Genomic DNA, 18,718 nt, shown 5'->3' with positions numbered 1-18,718 from the left:
AGTGCTATAATTTTTTGTGTACTCCCCATAGGTCTTCTAAAGACATCATAGAATTAGAATTTATTAGTTGGTCCAAGAAGCCACAAAAAGGAAAAGCATAACCCTCTTTTGTTTCAGAAAAGACTCCAAATTCTTTTCATCTAAGGGGAATTCATAGAGGAAGTAAAAAATAACTTGCAACAACTATGAAAAGATTGGTCGCGAGAAACATGTGAAAGTGAAATGTTAATTCTGTCAGCTGATAGTTGACTTCTGTCGATAATTGTAATTATGTATGGTTATTCCTGTACAAGTTTGTTGTTGGCAACTTTATTTGTTGTCATTTGGCAAAATAGGACAAAAAATCCCTATCAATGTATTGCTGAATTATTACACCAAACTCCAATCTCATAGCTTATAACTTGAGGCTTGGAGGAACAAGGGAAAGAGGAATAGCAGTTGTAATAGATAGAACGAGAAACAACACAGAAATATTTTGGTAAATTTGAGTGAGTTGCTCTTGACAAAAAAACAAATAAGTCATAAGTGCACAAATTGCATTTGCAATACATCACTAGCATTATAAGGAATTGATTCTCTAACAATTAGCAAATTCCTCAATTTTAGATATAATAACCAAGTCCAACCATGTTTGAATATAACACAATTTCCTCATTAAATTATGTGAAGATTCATTCTCATTCATATTCATTTAAATGACCATACATTGAATTCCAGTTTGCTGAAGCTTCCTCAAAAGTTCGCATTTTCCAAATGTGTGGTGGCTGATCCCTCTCTCGTGCTTCTAAGATTTTCTGTGTTGAAAAAAAATAATCAGTTCTACAACATCAAATGACTACAACATATCCATGCATCAGAATCAATTCAAATGAATTTTGAAAGACAACAAAAACAGAAGAGGTTGTGAAGGATGATATCATGGTATGGATTTTGGATCTAGATCTAACGAGTCAGTTAGGAATCTGAAATACCATTGCCACCTTGAAAATGGTAGTAATGGTGGTGTTTCTGGCAAAATTTGTCTTTATATATTTTGTGACTTTCTGGCCATAAACCTTGCAAGGAGCAAATTTGTGCCTTTGCCAACCTATTGATTCATTGTTGCATACCAAGCAGCATACATGCGAATTGCTAATTATACAGTAGAAAGCAAGTAATTCTCAAATTAATTGGTACCAAAACCACCATGATTTTGTCCCAAATATGTTGAACTTCAAATACATCTGTAATTTATAGATCAAACTCTTTCTAGGATCTGATTAGTTAGTGTAGGAAGAAATTGCTAGTTTTTCAAAAGATTATTGTAAACCTTTTCATAAACAGAATAGCTCTAAGTTTCTGGACAATCTCACTAGTTGTCTGTCATGGGTCATGTCTCAAATTACCTTTATAAGGGAAAATAATTCTTCAAAATGTGATCACCTAGCCTTCAATCAAAAGCTATATTGCTATTAGGAGACCAGCATATGGTTCAAATGTTTCACATAATAAAATCATAACATGTCAAATGTCAGCAATTTGTGTACTTCCGATGCAAAACATAGGGAATGGCAAGGCCAGAAATTATTCCCAATGGATCCCATGGACTCAGAATATCAGTGTACTACATATTGATTGATTTTGAGACTTAAGATGAAACAACCTCTCAATTTAGTGATTGCCAAATTGCCAAATAGTTGTAGGCTCCATATAAACCCTCATTTCTGCTTCAATCTCATAGATGAGAATATTAAAGAGGCATGCTTCTAATTGTTGAAAAACAAGGTGAAACTACTGCAATAAATCTTCTACACAGTGTGCACAAATCTGAAATATGTTTCTTTATCTAGGATTACCATAAAAGAATATTATATAGATACATAAAACAGCAATAACAATTAAATCAGCAAACCATATAGACACAATATTTACATAGAGAAACCCTTTCAAAACATACTCCACCTAAGAAGAGGACAACTATGTATTAATCCTCAACATATATGATACAATATCAACAAACTAACACTCTGAACACTGACAGCACTCCAACAGTACCTATGTACCTGTAAACAATCACATAAAACCACCATCTCATACTCCCAATGGATAGGCAAGGAGAGAGGCCAAAATCATGGTATCATGCAAAAGACCTATGCCCAGCTTGGAGAGCACCTCCAGAGAATAGTAAATGCAAAAAATGACTTCACAAAGCTGTTACATGGGCTCAATCAATGAATTCCCAAATAGAAAACATAACCACCAAAGCATCTTTGACTGATAAACTAGAAAACATAACTACAAAATCTTATGAAAATATTTTGGCTATTTATAGTTTGGACTTAAATACAAGAACCTCGAAAAATACCTGGGTTATATTAATGTGACACGGCAACTCTAAAAATATGCTTTAGACTTCATTATTTAACCCTAAAATAAACAAATCCTAATCTGTTTTGCCCAAGTCTTGCAAAACTAGAAGTTTCCCACTGCGTTCATATAAATAATAGCATACCCACAAAATTTTGTTCCAATCTTGCGTTTACATGGATAACCCAAATCACTGAGCAAACCCACAATGAAAGATAAACTATAAATTGTATTTATATTAAAATGTTGAAAATGGTTTATAAAAAATTTCTGCCACAACAATAATAGATAACAACCCATGCATACACAACCACAGCAACAAACTGAGAATACAATACTTACAAAGAATCTAGATCACAGTTCATCTATTATATTAAATGAGACATTACAATATTACAATATTCTACTACAAGTCTACAACAGCTATGGCAAACTGAAACATAAATGATGACATCCATGACATCTATAAGTGTCATGCAGACTCAATATCATCAATTTTAGCCACCATTAAAACTCAAATGTGAGCTCTACGTGAGATCACTCCTTCAACCAAAGGGGTTTCGTCCTCCGTCATACAATCTAAAATCTATGTGTTTTCATCCTTAGGTCTAGACACTTGAACGAGTGCTCATGACAACTTTTAGTTAGTGTTTGTGTTGGTTTGTTCAAAGATACCCTCCAGATCCCATTTCTATAAACTTAAGGCACCCAAGAAGAGTGTCAAGAACTACAAAGTGGCCTTCACCTTGGACCTCGTATGCAGAAATGGCTGCTGAATAAGTTCTAAAATATATCATCATTCATTGGTGGCTAAGTAATCTTTTCTCAAACCCCTATTCCCCTTACTCCATATATTTGTTAGTGCTTTGCTTGTTAAATTATCCTTCCTTAACATTTGAATAACCCATTCTTCTTGTGCCTAGCTAACATTACTGGTGGGTTTTAGCATTGAAGGCCCCACACATGGAACACCAAACACTTAGGAGAAATCTATACACTCCTATAGATTTTATGTTATGCGATGGGTTACTCAACAAAAAGAATGGGTTATTCACTTTACTTTCACCTTTTGGTTGTCTTCTATACACCCATAGCCCTAGAGTTTTTGATATCTTGAAGGTTGCTCTAATACACCTCTCTCTCCATCTATGAAAGTGTCTTTAGACTCCATCTCCCAACTTCCCTCATCTAAAGGAGGCTGTATTGAATTTTCAACATGGCCTGCAAGACTGACCCATTCTTGGTTTAAAAATCAAGGGTGCCTTGCTATTTCCACCCATTCTTCCTTTGTTGATTATTTGTAGTTGAAATGTTCTGATATTTGTTTTCTTGGTGACAGCTTCAACTCATTCTCTAAATTTGACTTCTACTTTGGGGTGGACTTCATTTGGATTTGTACCACTGGAATTTCTTTGGTTGCCTCTGTTACAAGCTAGGGTTGTCGTTGCACCAAAAGATCGACCTTTCAATGCCCAATACAACCACTAGACTTATAGAATCCACAAGAGGTTGTTAAACCATTTCACGAATCTCCGTGAGGGACGCTGGCCCACTGCCAACAATCCCCCTCCCAGTGTCACTTGCCGTGGCCTGCGTGATTCGAACCTGTGACCAAGCTCTGATACCACTTGTTAGGATTCCCAAAGATACTGAGAGGGGGGGGTGAATCAGTATCTGACCGGTTAATGAATTTTCTGAACTTATTATATGAAAAACATTCCAAAACTGTGTACCGGTAAACCAAAATAAATGCAGCAAATAAGAACAATAAGCACAACATGAAAGACACACCATAACACAATATTTTAACAAGGAAACCTGGTGTGGGAAAAACCTCGGTGGGATTTGTGACCCACAATATTCGCTTATTGGCCAATAAGAGAATATTACTGTTACAATAGGGGCCTGCACATGCAGGAAGGCCAACTACCTAAAGCTCACTGCTTACATACAAAAAGAGAAGTCTCATTGACTTACAAAATGGATTATACAAATCCAATGTCATGTACTGCTTCAGATCAACATCTGCTATGCCAGGTTCAGTACCGGTTTAAGCTCTGTAATAATCATAAACCCTTATCCAAAATCTGCCTTACAATTCGCACATTAGGTCTGAAATAATCTAACCATATCCACTTCCTAAATGATCTACAAGATCTCATACTTATATGAGTCTTATTACAATCTGCCATGTCGGCTTACAAAAAGATTTTACAATTAAATACAAAATATAATTAAACAAAATTCCTGTCGGCCATGGTGCCGGTAATCAATCTTTTTGGTGCCGGTGAACTATATGCCGGTGTAGAGTCTACTGGTGCCGATGCCTGCCGGTATCATACGATTGTAAGGTTTCCATCAATGACAATACCTTCAATCACCTACAATTTCTCATTGGAGTGTGCATTTGCCAACAATATCCCCCTTTGGCATTGATGGCAACACTCGTGAGAAAAATCCAAAAAGTGTCCAAAAAAAGGATCTGCCAAAACTTGTCAAAACTGTGTTACCAAAATGTGTGCTCCCCCTGAGCTGATGATGTCTTTCTTCTGATCATTTTTCTCATCTCCACTACTCCCCCTTTGGCATCAATGACAAAGGTTGTCATTCACTGTCAATGGAGTGTGGTTCCTGCCTAGATCCTTGTAACCGGTGCGTTACAATCTAATAGATGTCCGCCAATGCAAAATTTTGACTGTCGCTGAACTTCTCACTGTCCTTTAATGCCGCTTCTATTCTCTGAATTGTATCGGTGAGTATGTGCATTTGCTCTTCCGGTGTCTTAAGTCCTGGAACCAGAGCCTCGGAAATTTCTTTTCTCAAAGAAATGAGGTAATCCAGTTTAGGGCATAGTTTGCATTTTAAATCCTTTGCCTTAAACTTTATCTTTTCTTTATCTTTTTCTAACTTTTCAATTTTCTCCTCAAGAACTGCAATATTCTTTTCAACTTCCAAAAATGAATCTGATGTTCCTATTAAGTTGTCAGCAATATTGTTGATTTCTTTTTGTGCTTTGCTGATCTCTGAATCTATGTCCTCTGTCAAAATATCAGTTTTGCAGGTATCTCTGTACAGTTTCTTGAAATCCAAAATTGTTTCTCCTAATGTCGGTAATAAGGTTTCCATTTGTTCCTTATTCTTCTTCACTGTTTCCTCAAAGAATTTTTCCTTCTCCTTATTCATTTTCTCTCGGAAGGTGTCTTCATTTATTTGATCCAATGTAATTAGGTTGCCGGTTATATACTTAGACAATGTGTCTAATTGGCTCAAAGAATCTTTATTATCTATGTTGCACTTTGGAGCTATCATCTTCAAAATTGGTAAAGTGTCATCTATAGCTTTATACGCCTATGCATTACACTCTGTTATTTTCTTTATTGAATCCAAGAGTACCTCTGTTACATTTGTAGGCCTGAATTCAATCATAGATGTACCGGATGACTGTCCAACTGTTTTCACAATTTGTAATCCGCCGGTGGTTGTGATAGCTTTGCTTTCCTCTTTCTCCGGAGGATCAGTTTGTGTTTGCATTTCAGCTACCAAAGGCTTAGGCTTGTCAGATGTAGCCGGTGGCACTGTCTGTGAAGGAGCCTGTTTCTCAATGTTTTCCTCAATATGAACCTGTTGTTCTACTGGTTTCTCAGTGTCCTTTCCTGAAGGTGTTTCTATTTGTGCCTCTGAAGATTTTACTGTAGAGTCCACTGCCGGTTTTTCTTTGTTTACCTCTATGCTATCTACTGCCGGTGACTCAGTAGATATTCCAATTTCAGTGGTTGCCGGTGGTTCAGTAGATGCATCAGTATGCACACCTGCGGTATCTGCCTTTGCAATAACCTGGGGTTCATTTGATTTTTCAGTTTGTTGTTGTTCCCCAATTCCAATGTTTCCAACTTCAACATTTTCAGCCGGTGGCTCAATTGCCACATCTCTCTTGTCAGTTGTTTCCTTGTCCACCACAATATTGACTTCCTGTGTGTCAATGTTCATTGTGTATAACACCTCAGAATCAGGACTTGTATCCTCATGTGGTGTTTCCATACTCTCTATTGCCGATTGTGTGTCATCAGTTTGTACCGGTGGAGTATCAGAGGTTGGTGAGGGTAAATTATCTGTATTTTTAAGCTTGGAGGTCCACCTACCTTACCTTTCCCCTTATCCTTTTGGTAGACTCCGATAGTCTTTGGTCTTTTTAGCTCTTCTTGTTTCTCTTTTTCAACAAAAAATATATCCCACTGATTTGCAGTCTCTTCTGTTATTTCATTTACTCTACCTGCCATAAGTGCAACATGTCGGTGACCAGTTGAAAATACTGTCTGGTTTGCTTCACTAATCAGCTCATCAATTTCTTGTGTGGAGTTCACTGGGTGAGGTGCAAGTAGCTTTTCTATTTTGATTTTCTTATCTAATTCAACAATAGCTACCCTTCTAGCTTCTAACCTTCTGTATAAATCATTGGGTATCTCATCCACAATTTCCATCTGAAATTTCTTATAGATGTCTAAGTGTAAGATTACACTATTTTCTATGCTCTCCTTTTCATCATTTGATAGTGTGTTATATAACTTACTGATGTTTTTCAATTTCCCATCCTCAGTTATTTCATTCAGAAGTTTGTCAAATGGTGGAATAACCCGTCTTTCTTTTCTTTTCTTTGGTGTTAATTTCTTAGTCGGAGGCCTAACTGCCTGTTGCTTTTGTCTTGTCCTTCTGGGTGTAGGTGAGGATGCCGGTGAGGGTTTTCTTTTTCTTTCTACCCTTTTGAATTCAGCGGGTATCTCATTGTCAGAAGAAGTAGCAACCGGTGAGAGATGTGTCTCCGGTTGTAGTCCTTCCAATTCACTCTCCTTAATACCAGTTTTATTCAAAACATCTTCCTTTATTGTTTTTGTTTGTCTTGAACCTCTCCTAACTATCTGCTCAGTTTTCTTAACTCTTTTCTGAGATTGAATGCCACTTTCAATTGTTTCAACATTGCCAAATACTTTTTCTTTCGGTTCCTTAGGGGCTTCTAAGAGGGCTTTTGCATAAGTTTCAACTATGTTGTCATCAGCCTCATATCCCATCTCTGTAACCCAAATAGTCCTAGGGATAACTGCCTCCATCCAAATTTCATCTTTCTTGATCACAAAGCATATCTCTTTTTGATACTTATCAACAATTGCTTGAGATAGCCTTATTCTTGTCTTCATTCTTGCTTTCAAAGTTTGAATATACTCATTTATGTTTTTCTCTCTGTCATCTCCCATGTTGTTTAGTATGTCAAGAAGTTGTTTTCCTACCGAGATATCAAAACCAAAGTCTTTCCTACCAATACCGGGAACTTGCTTGGTAATGTACATCATTAAACATACAAGCAGGTTGCCAAATTTGAAAGTTCCTTTCTTATCACCTTTGATTTTCTTCAAGTTGTCTATTAGTTCATCTTTAAGCCACTCACATATATCAATCATTGCATTGTCATTCACCATGTCATATGCACTTATAATACATAAACTGGAAACTGAGTTTAGTCTGTTTGCATGTGTAGCCTTATAACCAAGAATCATGCTAACAAATCTAACATTTATATCTTTCACATAGTTTACTCTTAGGGGTCTTTTGTCAAAAGTTGCACCGGTTAGGGTCATCACAGTGTCATTTGAAACTTTCTTAGTTCTGTCAAGCCTGCTACTGATGGAAGGTAAACCTGTCACTGCCCTAACTACCTCTTTAGTAATCTTATGGATGGAATCCAACCAAAAGAACTCTCCATGAACTCTGCTCAAGACTATTCTTATCACATCTTTAGGAAAATCAGGGATACTAAGAATGTCCACAAAGCCTAGGGTTTCCGCTATCTTGTGTTCCGCTTTAACATTTCCATGTTCATCACAAATTACAGTCCTATACATGTTCATTAATTCTTCAGCTCCTAGTTCCTCAATATGACAATGTATATTCATTCTAGGATCCTCTGCATAAACTACTCCCTTGGGTATTTTCGAAAATGCTCCTAGGGTATCATCTTTCTTCGCAATTTCGGGAATAAGTTTGAACACGGATCTAGGGCGCTTGATAACTTCAATCACAGTAGGGTTTGCAATGAATTCAGGTGCAGATGAAGAAGCCATAGTTATAAATACCTTAATCTGCCTTTAGGATGAGTGCTTGAATGAACTGCTTCACTTTTCGCTAAGGATGCCTTCGCTCGGGATTTTCGCACTCTCTGGAGATTTGAATGCTCGGTGAATGAAAAAGGAGTCAAAACACTTGCTTTATAATGTTATTTCTTTCAACTGCCACATTTAATGTCTGTCGGTTAAGTCAAAACTTAACTCATCTGCCGGTAAAGAAGTAATCCAACTTCTCACCATCAACCGAGGGTTAATTAGCATGTTTTCAATTAGTTGCCATACCCCCAAAGGATTATTTCTCAGTTAGATGAAGAATCTCTTGTCGGTGGAGTGATACTCTGTTCTACCGGTGAAGGAATAGCTTCACTAACATTCATGTCAGACTTTTTAATCCATTGTTTTGAAAATTCTTGTTTTACCTCTTCAACCTTTTCTTTACCTTTCAAACTGGGTCCTTTGTTATTTGCCGGTGATGCCTTACTTCCACAGAATTTTGCAATGTGTCCAATTTTGTTACAAGCATAACAAGTCACATTGTTTTTTCTGAATAGGTTTCCCATATCCTATGCCGGTATGTGTTCTGCATTGATTAGATAGATGTCCAAATCTTCCACAAATATAACATCTTACATTCATTCTGCAATTTTCTGAATTATGACTAACTTTGTTGCATTTAGAACATTGACCGGTGGGTGTATTAGTGTTCTGATAATTTCTAGATCTACACTAATTTCCTCTATGACCATACTTGTTATAGTTGAAGCATTTTCCATTAAATTTATAAGCATGAGGTTGTCTTACTGGTTTGCTATGATCATGATTGTTTGCAGTACCGGAGCTTTCACCAACTTCAAAGCCAAGGCCATTTGTATCTCCATTAGGTTGCTGATTCTTGAGCATGTCATCAAGTTCTTCTGAACTTTTCTTGAATTTCTCCTTGTGTTGATTTGCAGTAGCCAACTCATTTTCCAAGAAATCTTTCTGTCTCATGAGTTCAGTTCTGTCATTTTGTGTATGCATTAAATCTGTCTTTAACATATCATTTTCATGACTGAGTCTTGTGTTTTCATTTCTAGCATCATTTAGTCTTCTAACTAAGTCATCTTCATTCTTCTTTCTATCTTCAATGTCTTTACTAAATCTCATAGTCATATCTTGCATCTCGTTCTTCATTGTACTGTTTTCTTGTCTCAGCTTGTTCACAAGGTCATTAAGAGTTTCTTTCTCATCATCATCACTCTGCATTTTCTCAGAAAGTTCTCTTCTTTTGTTCCTAGCAATAGTGAGATTTTTCTGAAGTCCTTGAATGATTTCCTGTGCAACCTTCAGATCATCTTCAAGTTTGATATTCTTCACTTTTTCTACATCATAGTTTGCAAGAGATGTTTCAAGTTGCTTCCTCAAGTTATCCATCTCTACAGGTGTCAGAATCTTCCTCAAGCTGTTAGGCTTTTGAAAATAGAGGACCAGGCTTTGATACCAATTGTTACAAGCTAGGGTTGCCGTTGCACCAAAAGATCAACCTTTCAATGCCCAATACAACCACTAGACTTATAGAATCCACAGGAGGCTGTTAAATCTTTTCGCGAATCTCCGCGAGGGATGCTGGCCGACTGCCAACAGCCTCTCATAGTCATGTTCTCTACTCATGTTCTACAAGCCCTAGAGATCATCTAACCTCTTGCTCCATTTCCTAATTGCACCAGGAAGTTGTTGTATGGATTATCCACCTCTTGGATTTGGATTTGATGGTAACCTCTATCTTTGAGAAATAAACTACTCCATGGGGTTCATCTATCATTCATCAATCCTAGGGTTTTAGAAGATAACACAAATAGAATGATGGCAAGTTAGAAGAAACATTCTAGTAAAAAAAGGATATTCTGAAACTTCATATTTGGACTTGATGAGTCAAAATTAGTCACAAGCTCCATTCCTTGAGAAGCCAAAACAACTGCAAAAATATGTGTAGCCAAAGGTCAATCCAAAGCACATTACCAACGTGGCAAAAACAAAGCTATCTCCATGGACAGACTTCTGCCAGAGAAAATGGTAGTCTCAATCCCACAAACATAGAAACTAATATTTGCTTTAGCAGCCATGTCAGCTACAGGAATTTGATTCAAAAATGTCATATTACACATATCGTTCCTTTGGAGAAAAAATAGCTTTTGTGTTTGGAAAACAAAACTGTGCAATCTTTGCAGTCATAAGGTTTGGCAAAAAGCTTAGATATCAACTAAAAATGATGGACATGCTTCATACTCATGGAAAGAAACTTTCTCATTGCCATTCTTCACATTCCCACCAAATGAGACTGGAAGAGAGTTTATATGATCGTGGGCAAATTATGGTACAATTTTCACAGCATAATAGAAGCAGAATTAAGTATATTTGGAAGGCTCATAATTGGGTATAATGATCACTAACTCGTTTGGAAATGTATGATAACATATTAATCTTATTCATTGCCCAAAACCTTATATTTTCCAAGAAGCTTGCTGAGCCTTCGTGAAGTTTTTGAGATGGTATTGCTGATTCTAAGGAAAACTCTATCGTCAGGATCCCCCTTTGTATTGAGATTGTTCCACCTTATAGATTGTAACTTTTGCATCCTTTCTTCATTACTTTTGCTTCCGCTTATGTTAGGTTTAAATGCTTGTATATTTAGGGGTGTTGGAAAGGAAACTGTCAGAAAAGGAAAATAAAACGAGAGGAAAAACTGAAACTACATCATCCATATTTCATTCCTTGCAAGAGTATTTATTTAAATCTAAATGGTATTCTTTTCAAATAATGATTCCAATGACTGATAACACAACATAATTCGGATACAATAAAATCTTTAGTCTTGGAGTTGACCAAGTTTAACTATGCATGGATGACATCACGTGGTGGTGAGATGGCTTCATGACTCGACATTATTAGGCATGAGAGCCAAGCATTCATGTTGCATGCCGAGATGGAAAGCTGGGATTATATTTAAATTTGAACCTAAAAAGTGGAGAAAAAAATGTTGAAAAGGGTGGAACCATGGAGGGAAGGGAAGGATGCTAAATTTCCACCAAGACGATAGGGGAGGAACTCTTGATTTTTTAGGGTCTTTGCAAAGAGCAAAATTAAACAGATTTTGACCATCATTCCTTACAGGACAGTGTAAATTGGAGAACAAAGGGTTCCTTTTATCTTGCTATTCCTTCAGATTTTGTTGCAGCAAATTTATGCCTTTTTTCCTCTCCTATGTATCAATCTTCAAAAGATTACGTTTGATCTTATAATCTGGTTTTTAGCTGTACAGAGTTGGTTTGTCCTGACATTTATTTTGATCCCACTGCCCTGTCTATAAGACCCTCCATTACCTTGAATAGTAACATTCTGTTATTCATACAAATTGTGGAGAATGTCCGATTCAAAAGTTTGGTTGTGTAAATTCAGGGTAAAATTTTCACAGTAACATGCAATGAACAGAGTAGTTGTTTTAGCACTCTTTATTTCACTTCACCCCCATAATAACAAATAGAAGAAGAGTGCCTTTCGGATAAACTGGGAGACAAATCCAAACGTTTAGAGGATTTGAAAAGTTAAATTTATTTTACACCTTGTGAATATTCCTCCCTCTAATCCCTTCTTAATCAGCCATCATTGGTTAAATAGAATAGGAAGGTGGAATAAAAGATTGAATAGCAGAACTAAGCTGAGTGAGGTAAACCAAAAAGCGATGTACAGTTATAACTTATTTCATCTATTGTCATATATTGTAGTTTCATTAGTTCTGTCGACATTGAAGGTATGGTGCTTTGTAGTTTGTGGAGGTCTTGTACGTATTTTCCTGATGAAAAGCATGCTTCATTGTCAACAAAGGGATTGTGAGTTTTGATTTTAACTAAAATGTAGTGCTGTCACTCAGTAAGGTCTAGATAGTGTTTGTCCACTAAGCATTGATGGCATGGCATGGTGGTGAGACGGCATGATGACTAAACATTTATAGGTATGGCAACCAAGCATTCATCTTGCATGCTGAGATGGAAAAGCTGAGATTATATTTTTATTTAAATCCAAAAGGGGGAGAAAAGGGGTGAGGAAGGGTGCAATGTTCATTTCCACCATGAGGAGAGGAAAGTAACCTTTGATTTTTATGGTCTTTGCAAGAGGGGTGAAATCAAACAGATCTTGACCATTATTCCTTACAGAATAGTATATAGTGGAGAATGAAGGGATATTTTTCTCTTGCTATTGCTTCAAGTATTGTTGGAGAAAATTGATGCCTTTTTTCCTCTCCCTATATATCAATTTTCAAAAGATTATGTTTTATCTTAAAATCTGGTTTTTAGTTGTACAGAATTGGTTTCTCCTGACATTTATTTTGAACCCACTGCCCTGTCTCTTAGACCTACCAAACTGTGCTTAGTACCACCATTCAGTGATTGGTTGAAGTTGTGGAGAATAGCAGATTCAAAATTTTATTTGTGTAAATTCAGGGTGAACTTTTCTGAGCAGCATGCACTGTGACAAATAGAAGAGTGCAACTGGAATCAACTGGGAGATAAATCTTATGGAATGTTTGGTGGATTTAAAAACTTAATTTTACTTCACATCATGTGAATATTTGTCCCTTTAATCCCTCTGTAATAAGACATTATTGGGTACGTAGAATGTGAAGGGAATCAGAAATTTAGTAGTAGAAATATAATCTGAGTGGAGGTAAAACAAAGAGATGTACAAGTATTTCATTTATTGTAGTTTCATGTCGTTCTGTCTACATTGAAGGTATGGGTGCTTTGTAGTTGGTGGAGGTATTGTATGTATTTTCCTTAAGAAAAGCATACTTATTGTCAACAAAGGTATTGTGAGTTTTTATTTTAAACTAAGTCGCAGTGCTTTGTCATTGCAAAAGAACTAGATAGTGTCTGTCAATAGCAAAGGTGTAGCACAGTCTCATGGGTGAAAATATTCTAAATGTTCATCAAAGACTCAAAATCAAAGGTGTAATACTTTGATAATGGAGGTCTTGTGAAAAGGGTACCAAAGCCTCAAACTTCAAACGGCGATAGTTAGTCCATTTTTTTAGTTCTATTTCTTGTAAATTTTCACAACAAATTCAATGGCATAATTTGTTTGAGTAGAAAAATTCAACTAAGCTTCTCATCCTACATTAACTCTTTTACGTTCTTATAATCATTAACTAAAATGTCCATTTTAACTTAAATTTTTAACCATAAAAGTAAAAAGGAAAACCCCCAAGTGAGAACCTTTGGTGGCAGTTTTGAGACCTACCAGTTTCTACCTAAGCAGTTGTAACTTGTAACTTACCCTATTTCTACAATATTAGCAATTGCAAAAAACAGCTACGCCCATTAAATCTAATGTGAATCAATCTGAGCTATGAAATTATAAATCACATACCTACCAATAATATGAGCTATTGTTAGTTAGAACAAAATAAATAAAATAGAACTAGGAATGCTTGTGTTAGTTTATGGAATTAGTAGCCGGATAATGCTATCAAGGTGCAATGTTTTTTGGATTGAACTAAAATATTGTGTGAGAAAGGCATCATTAGAGTGTGTGGAAGCTAGTGAAAATCCTTGAAGCTTTTGATGGCATTCTTTATTCTGGCACTTTTGGAGAGGATATTATATTTTACATGGGCTAATGACCATAACCTTGATTGTTGCTAGAATTTAGATTTGATGTGTCATGCTTTGCACCAAGTTCTGACTTTTACCTAGTGTTAGCTTTTGTTTTGTAGAAATATCTATTGCATGGGTCTTAATCTGCTATTGTTCTTCAATATTTGTTGTAGAACAGAAAGCATATAAATATGGTATTGCTAGTTGTTGTGATACTTCAATGCTTTGTAAGTCCTAAATGTCAAGGCATGCCATAAGTCTGAAATTCTTGGTAACATCTTGAACAGTCTCCAGTTAGCCATGCCATTGATACTACAGTGCCATTTGACATACCAATCACTATAATGCTTCCAGGGGTAAAATTCACAATGGAGTCCTTTTACAAAACAATCCCATATTCTGACATGTCCCTAAAAGCTTCAAACTTTTGGACCTTCATTATTTTCCAGACAGACGGCCATCTACAACCAAGCATTCATGATCTTCCATCCAACCATCTACCACCAGTGAGGGATCTTTTAAATAAGAATGCCTGTAGATGACCTTAGAAGATGGAGTGATCTCAGGTGATGGGATGAAGTTAGATGATAGGAATCTAGAGTGATGACTTTTATTGAAAGAGAGAGGATCATAACCAGATGCAGTAACAGAAATAAGAAAATAACTGAAATCACCTAAACCCTGAGACATGGGATGAAAGATATATGTCAACACCTCTTCTCCTTATTGCAAAATTAGTTGTCAAAATCCTTTGATCACCTTTTAGTATTGGTTTGTAGTTTACTCTCCCCCATTGTTTGAGTAGCTAAAGGCCCTCTCCATCAACCTTAGGGCCTTCTTCTCTGTCCAATTAGTTAGGGTTTCGGATGAACATTGGACCATATACCACAGTAACATATTTGATGTCTGATGAGATCCATCTATAAATGTGTATCCTACAGCACTGGAGTATATTCTACTTAGCTGTTTGCACCTTTTGTCACCTTCATCTATTCACCTATTCATTGTCATGATCAACAGATTGAAGATTCAGACTTGCTCAGGTTTTACTCAGTTGATTCCAATCACTACTGCTCATATTTAGCCATGTATGTCCATCCTTAGTTACATACTTCTTAAGCTGTTTTTTCTCTGTCTTCATCCTAGACAATTCTGTCACTTTTATGTCCCAACCTAATGGGTTTGTCCTCATTTTACAAGGTTATACCAAAACTTGTGAGGTTGCTTTATGTTTGGGTGAAGTATTTACAATGATTTCAGAAAAGAAAGAATACTGCTCTGGTTCGTTACAGAGGTGTTCCAAGCACATCCCTGCTTCTAACCTTTGAGGAAGGCCCTGGAGATACAATGAGCTCTACTAATAAATCACCTATAATTTAAATTTGCTAATTTTGGATCCTCCTTTCCATGCTTCTGTTATCATCCTAGCCTCTAATTTCCCTCAGTCAGGTCACTAGCGATTTATTCCTTTAGCTTTGACTCAGTTATTTTATTCTTCTCATAGCCACAATCGGCTGGCGATTCTACTCAGCCACATTTTCACATTAGGTCACAGTAGGTCACTCTAAGTTCCACCAATCACTATAGATTAGTAGAATTCTTCTGAAGCTTGGGACAATTGTTGTGCTATTTTCAAGCTGCATAACAAAAATCCTTCTTGATCAGTTAAGCATTTGTATCAATTGCTTTATTTCTTTTATTTCCTTATAATTATGCATGTCCTACTTCCTTGTTCATGTGTACATATCTTAGCTCTGTTCATCTTTGGAGATCGTTAAGGTCTTTCTTTCCTTTAATTAATTATTAGGTTTCATCCTTGTTTGTCTACCTTGGGCCTGTCTCATTTATTCTCCTTTGCTTGATTGATCCTCAGTCCATCCCAAGCCATTTGCTATTAAGTTCTTGCTTGGTTACCACTCCTCTATCTCATATCTTATCATTTTGAATATTTATTAGTCACTAGAGGTTTTTCTGTGCCTGCTCATCTTCTTTGGCTTAGAATTTGGTTCCATCATCATTGGTTTTAATTTGCTACCATTTGACCTGATCTTAGCCTTCCCTTGTTGTTCAAGAATTGTTTCCCGCACTTATATTGTTGATTTGTCTCATAGTTTAGTTAAGCATCTCTAGGCATAATAAGTGCATAGATTGATGTTAGATGCAGAGTTGCCATATACTTCTCCTCTCCTGCCCAGATATGCATACCTGCATATCGGACACCAGATACCAATATAATACACTCAAATACCATACCCATATATGAGCCCATGCTTGGGTCATATCCAATAAGTTTGGTTATAGTACCACACCATCCAGTGTTGTAATTGGTTTGGGGTTATGAAAAGACATTCAAAAATCACAAAAAAAATATATAAAATATTTATGTAAATCACTAAAGACACAAAATAAATATTATAAACTAAAATCATGGAACAACATTCCCAGAGAGTTGGGAACTTGGAGGGAATGTCTCTTTTTCAGGAATGGATAACCTGCTCCATTTGGTGCATATAGATTTAAAAAGGGTAACTTTTTAAGAAAAAATATGCTATAACCCCTAAAAACCGAAAAGAGAGTGAATTATCATTGCAAATGTAATGCATTGAATTTTTTTTTTGAAAATTCCAGCTGCTTTTTGTTTGTTTAAGTTATTTTAATAGCCACCACCCGCACTGCCCCTGCCATCCCAAAGTTTAGGCAAAATTTCCATTCCCAAAACCCTGGCCCCACATTCCGGCATCTTCCCATTCTGGAAACTTGGAGAAACACCGACTAAAATTATTGAAACCAAAGTACATATTAATAAATATTTTCAACGTTATGTTCTATACCATAAATAATTGATAATTGATAATATGTATATTTTGACATTTGATGTATCGAGCTGTATTTAAATATTTTCAACGTTAAGTTCTATGCCAATTGGAGTAAGCTCTAAAAAGCCTGAACCCCAGCATTACAAATTGTACTTTAATGTAGATCTTCTTGGTGGGAAAGCTAAGCAAGAAAGACAATGAAACCTTCATAAAAATGTAAACAATGTATCTCCTCCCTATTGATATTACTCTTACCTCTTACACAAGATTTTTATTCCATCAGTTTTCTGTATATTCATATACATATGGAATACATAAGATTAGATCTAGGAAAAAGGAAATGAAAGAACAAACTAATTCATAAACTTAAGGTGCCTATGCATGCAAAGGTAAATGGTATACACAAAAGAATTGGAGTTTGAAAGACTAGAGTGTTGAAATAAAGGAAGTTATTGTAAGAAGTACGAAAAATACTTACTTGCACTTCATGTTTACGCTTCGTTTTGAGACGAAGGCAATCAAAGACAGCACTCCACTTCTCAAAGCAAGTGTCAAATGTTCCATACCTATAATATTGTTTCATCTGATAAACAGGAGCTGTAAACAACATTCAATAGTAAAATTTAGATATTTAGTTTTTCAGAAACTATATACCGCGATATTTCTTGTTCAAATCACTGAAGCAATTTGTCAAGCAATTGGCGTACACAATCCCAGAGATGCAAACAAAACTATCTACTGACATATCTCTCATTCTTCCTCTTTGTCCACAACTAATCGCAATAGCAAAACTGAATTCAAACCCTAAATTTAATGCCTTAATGTTTGAAAGATAGGGAAAATAAATTACAGTAACAAAACCATAGTTCGTCGAAACGTTCAGTGCAGGAAAGGTTTCTTTTTAGTACCGGTGATACCAATCCTTCGTCCTCTTCCGCCATGCTTGAACACGAATAAATCCGAGAGGCTTCCTGGAGTGTTCAAATAATGGAAGTTATTGAAAGAAGTATAATAAGTGGTAAACAATTTTATCTCCGAGTAAATTTGACGTCCATACGAATGTCTGAAGAGCTGAGTTGGCAGTTATCTTAAAAAGAAAAAATAAATGAAAGAAAAAGTTAACAGGTTAGGGGAAGAGCACGAGTAGCCCTCATAGCTAATTTCGTACATCTACAGATCTTAAACGGTACATAGGATTTTAAATCAGTTATGCGCACAAAAGTTAAAAAATACACATTTCAAAGTGTCGCGTGATACCTAACTAAAGATGTTTCAACCGTCAACTCAAAATCACTAGTACTTGTTGACAAATGTCCCAATAGTGGTGCACAAATATTTCAATAGTGGTACATAAATGGGCCAATTATGAACAAAAAATTAAAAAAAATAATCCACTATGGTACAAAACAAATTTATTTATGATGTTTTCACTATGAAACTTGAGTCAACATGACAATAAAATGACAATTATTAGAACTATGTTATCTATTAATGCTTTTCCCCTAATGAAAGATTGGCGTGCTAAATCACACTCCATCGTTTCAATATAAATTCCTCTTCATTACATTTCTTTCATTTTGCATTTGAACCTAATTCATGCTGGTTTCTGAATATTGACTGCGGGGAAGCAAAGAGCGTTGGGGTTTTGCACAGAGTGGGCAGCACCATTTTTGCTTTGGATACTTTGAACTGTTGTATGTTTTTCTGTTTCAAAGACGTATATTGCCCCGATTTCGATGATTTTTTAATTTTTACTTTGACAAGTACAAATCTATTAAAGAAGACATTGCAATTTTTGTTTGGCTCTGGTATT

The 18,718-nt window shown here is 36.0% G+C and overlaps 1 protein-coding gene across 1 annotated transcript; it reads right to left on the bottom strand.

Moving 5' to 3' along the window:
- Positions 1-308: 308 nt before the first annotated feature.
- On the bottom strand, positions 309-17,914 carry LOC131071183 (uncharacterized protein C227.17c). Its single transcript, XM_058006900.2, has 3 exons — positions 17,756-17,914; positions 17,384-17,502; positions 309-794 (listed from the first exon to the last, which is right to left on the bottom strand). The coding sequence occupies exons 1-3, from the start codon at positions 17,844-17,846 to the stop codon at positions 678-680; spliced, it is 327 nt and encodes a 108-aa protein (XP_057862883.1). The 5' UTR covers positions 17,847-17,914; the 3' UTR covers positions 309-677.
- Between the last annotated feature and the right edge of the window lie 804 nt (positions 17,915-18,718).

Source organism: Cryptomeria japonica, chromosome 7 (assembly GCF_030272615.1).
Source record: "Cryptomeria japonica chromosome 7, Sugi_1.0, whole genome shotgun sequence".
Taxonomy (NCBI): Eukaryota; Viridiplantae; Streptophyta; class Pinopsida; order Cupressales; family Cupressaceae; genus Cryptomeria; species Cryptomeria japonica.
The sequence above is the reverse complement of the archived record's forward strand: the minus strand, read 5'-3'. Positions and strand labels throughout refer to the sequence as shown.

What these genes read in the sequence shown, in the direction of transcription:
- LOC131071183 (XM_058006900.2), bottom strand. Translation starts at nt 17,846, where the DNA reads ATGGCGGAAGAGGACGAAGGATTGGTATCACCGGTACTAAAAAGAAAC. An exon ending in CGAACTATGGTTTTGTTACT is followed by an intron (nt 17,503 to 17,755) that starts GTAATTTATTTT and finishes TGTTGTTTACAG; the next exon opens with CTCCTGTTTATCAGATGAAA. An exon ending in AGCGTAAACATGAAGTGCAA is followed by an intron (nt 795 to 17,383) that starts GTAAGTATTTTT and finishes TTTTCAACACAG; the next exon opens with AAAATCTTAGAAGCACGAGA.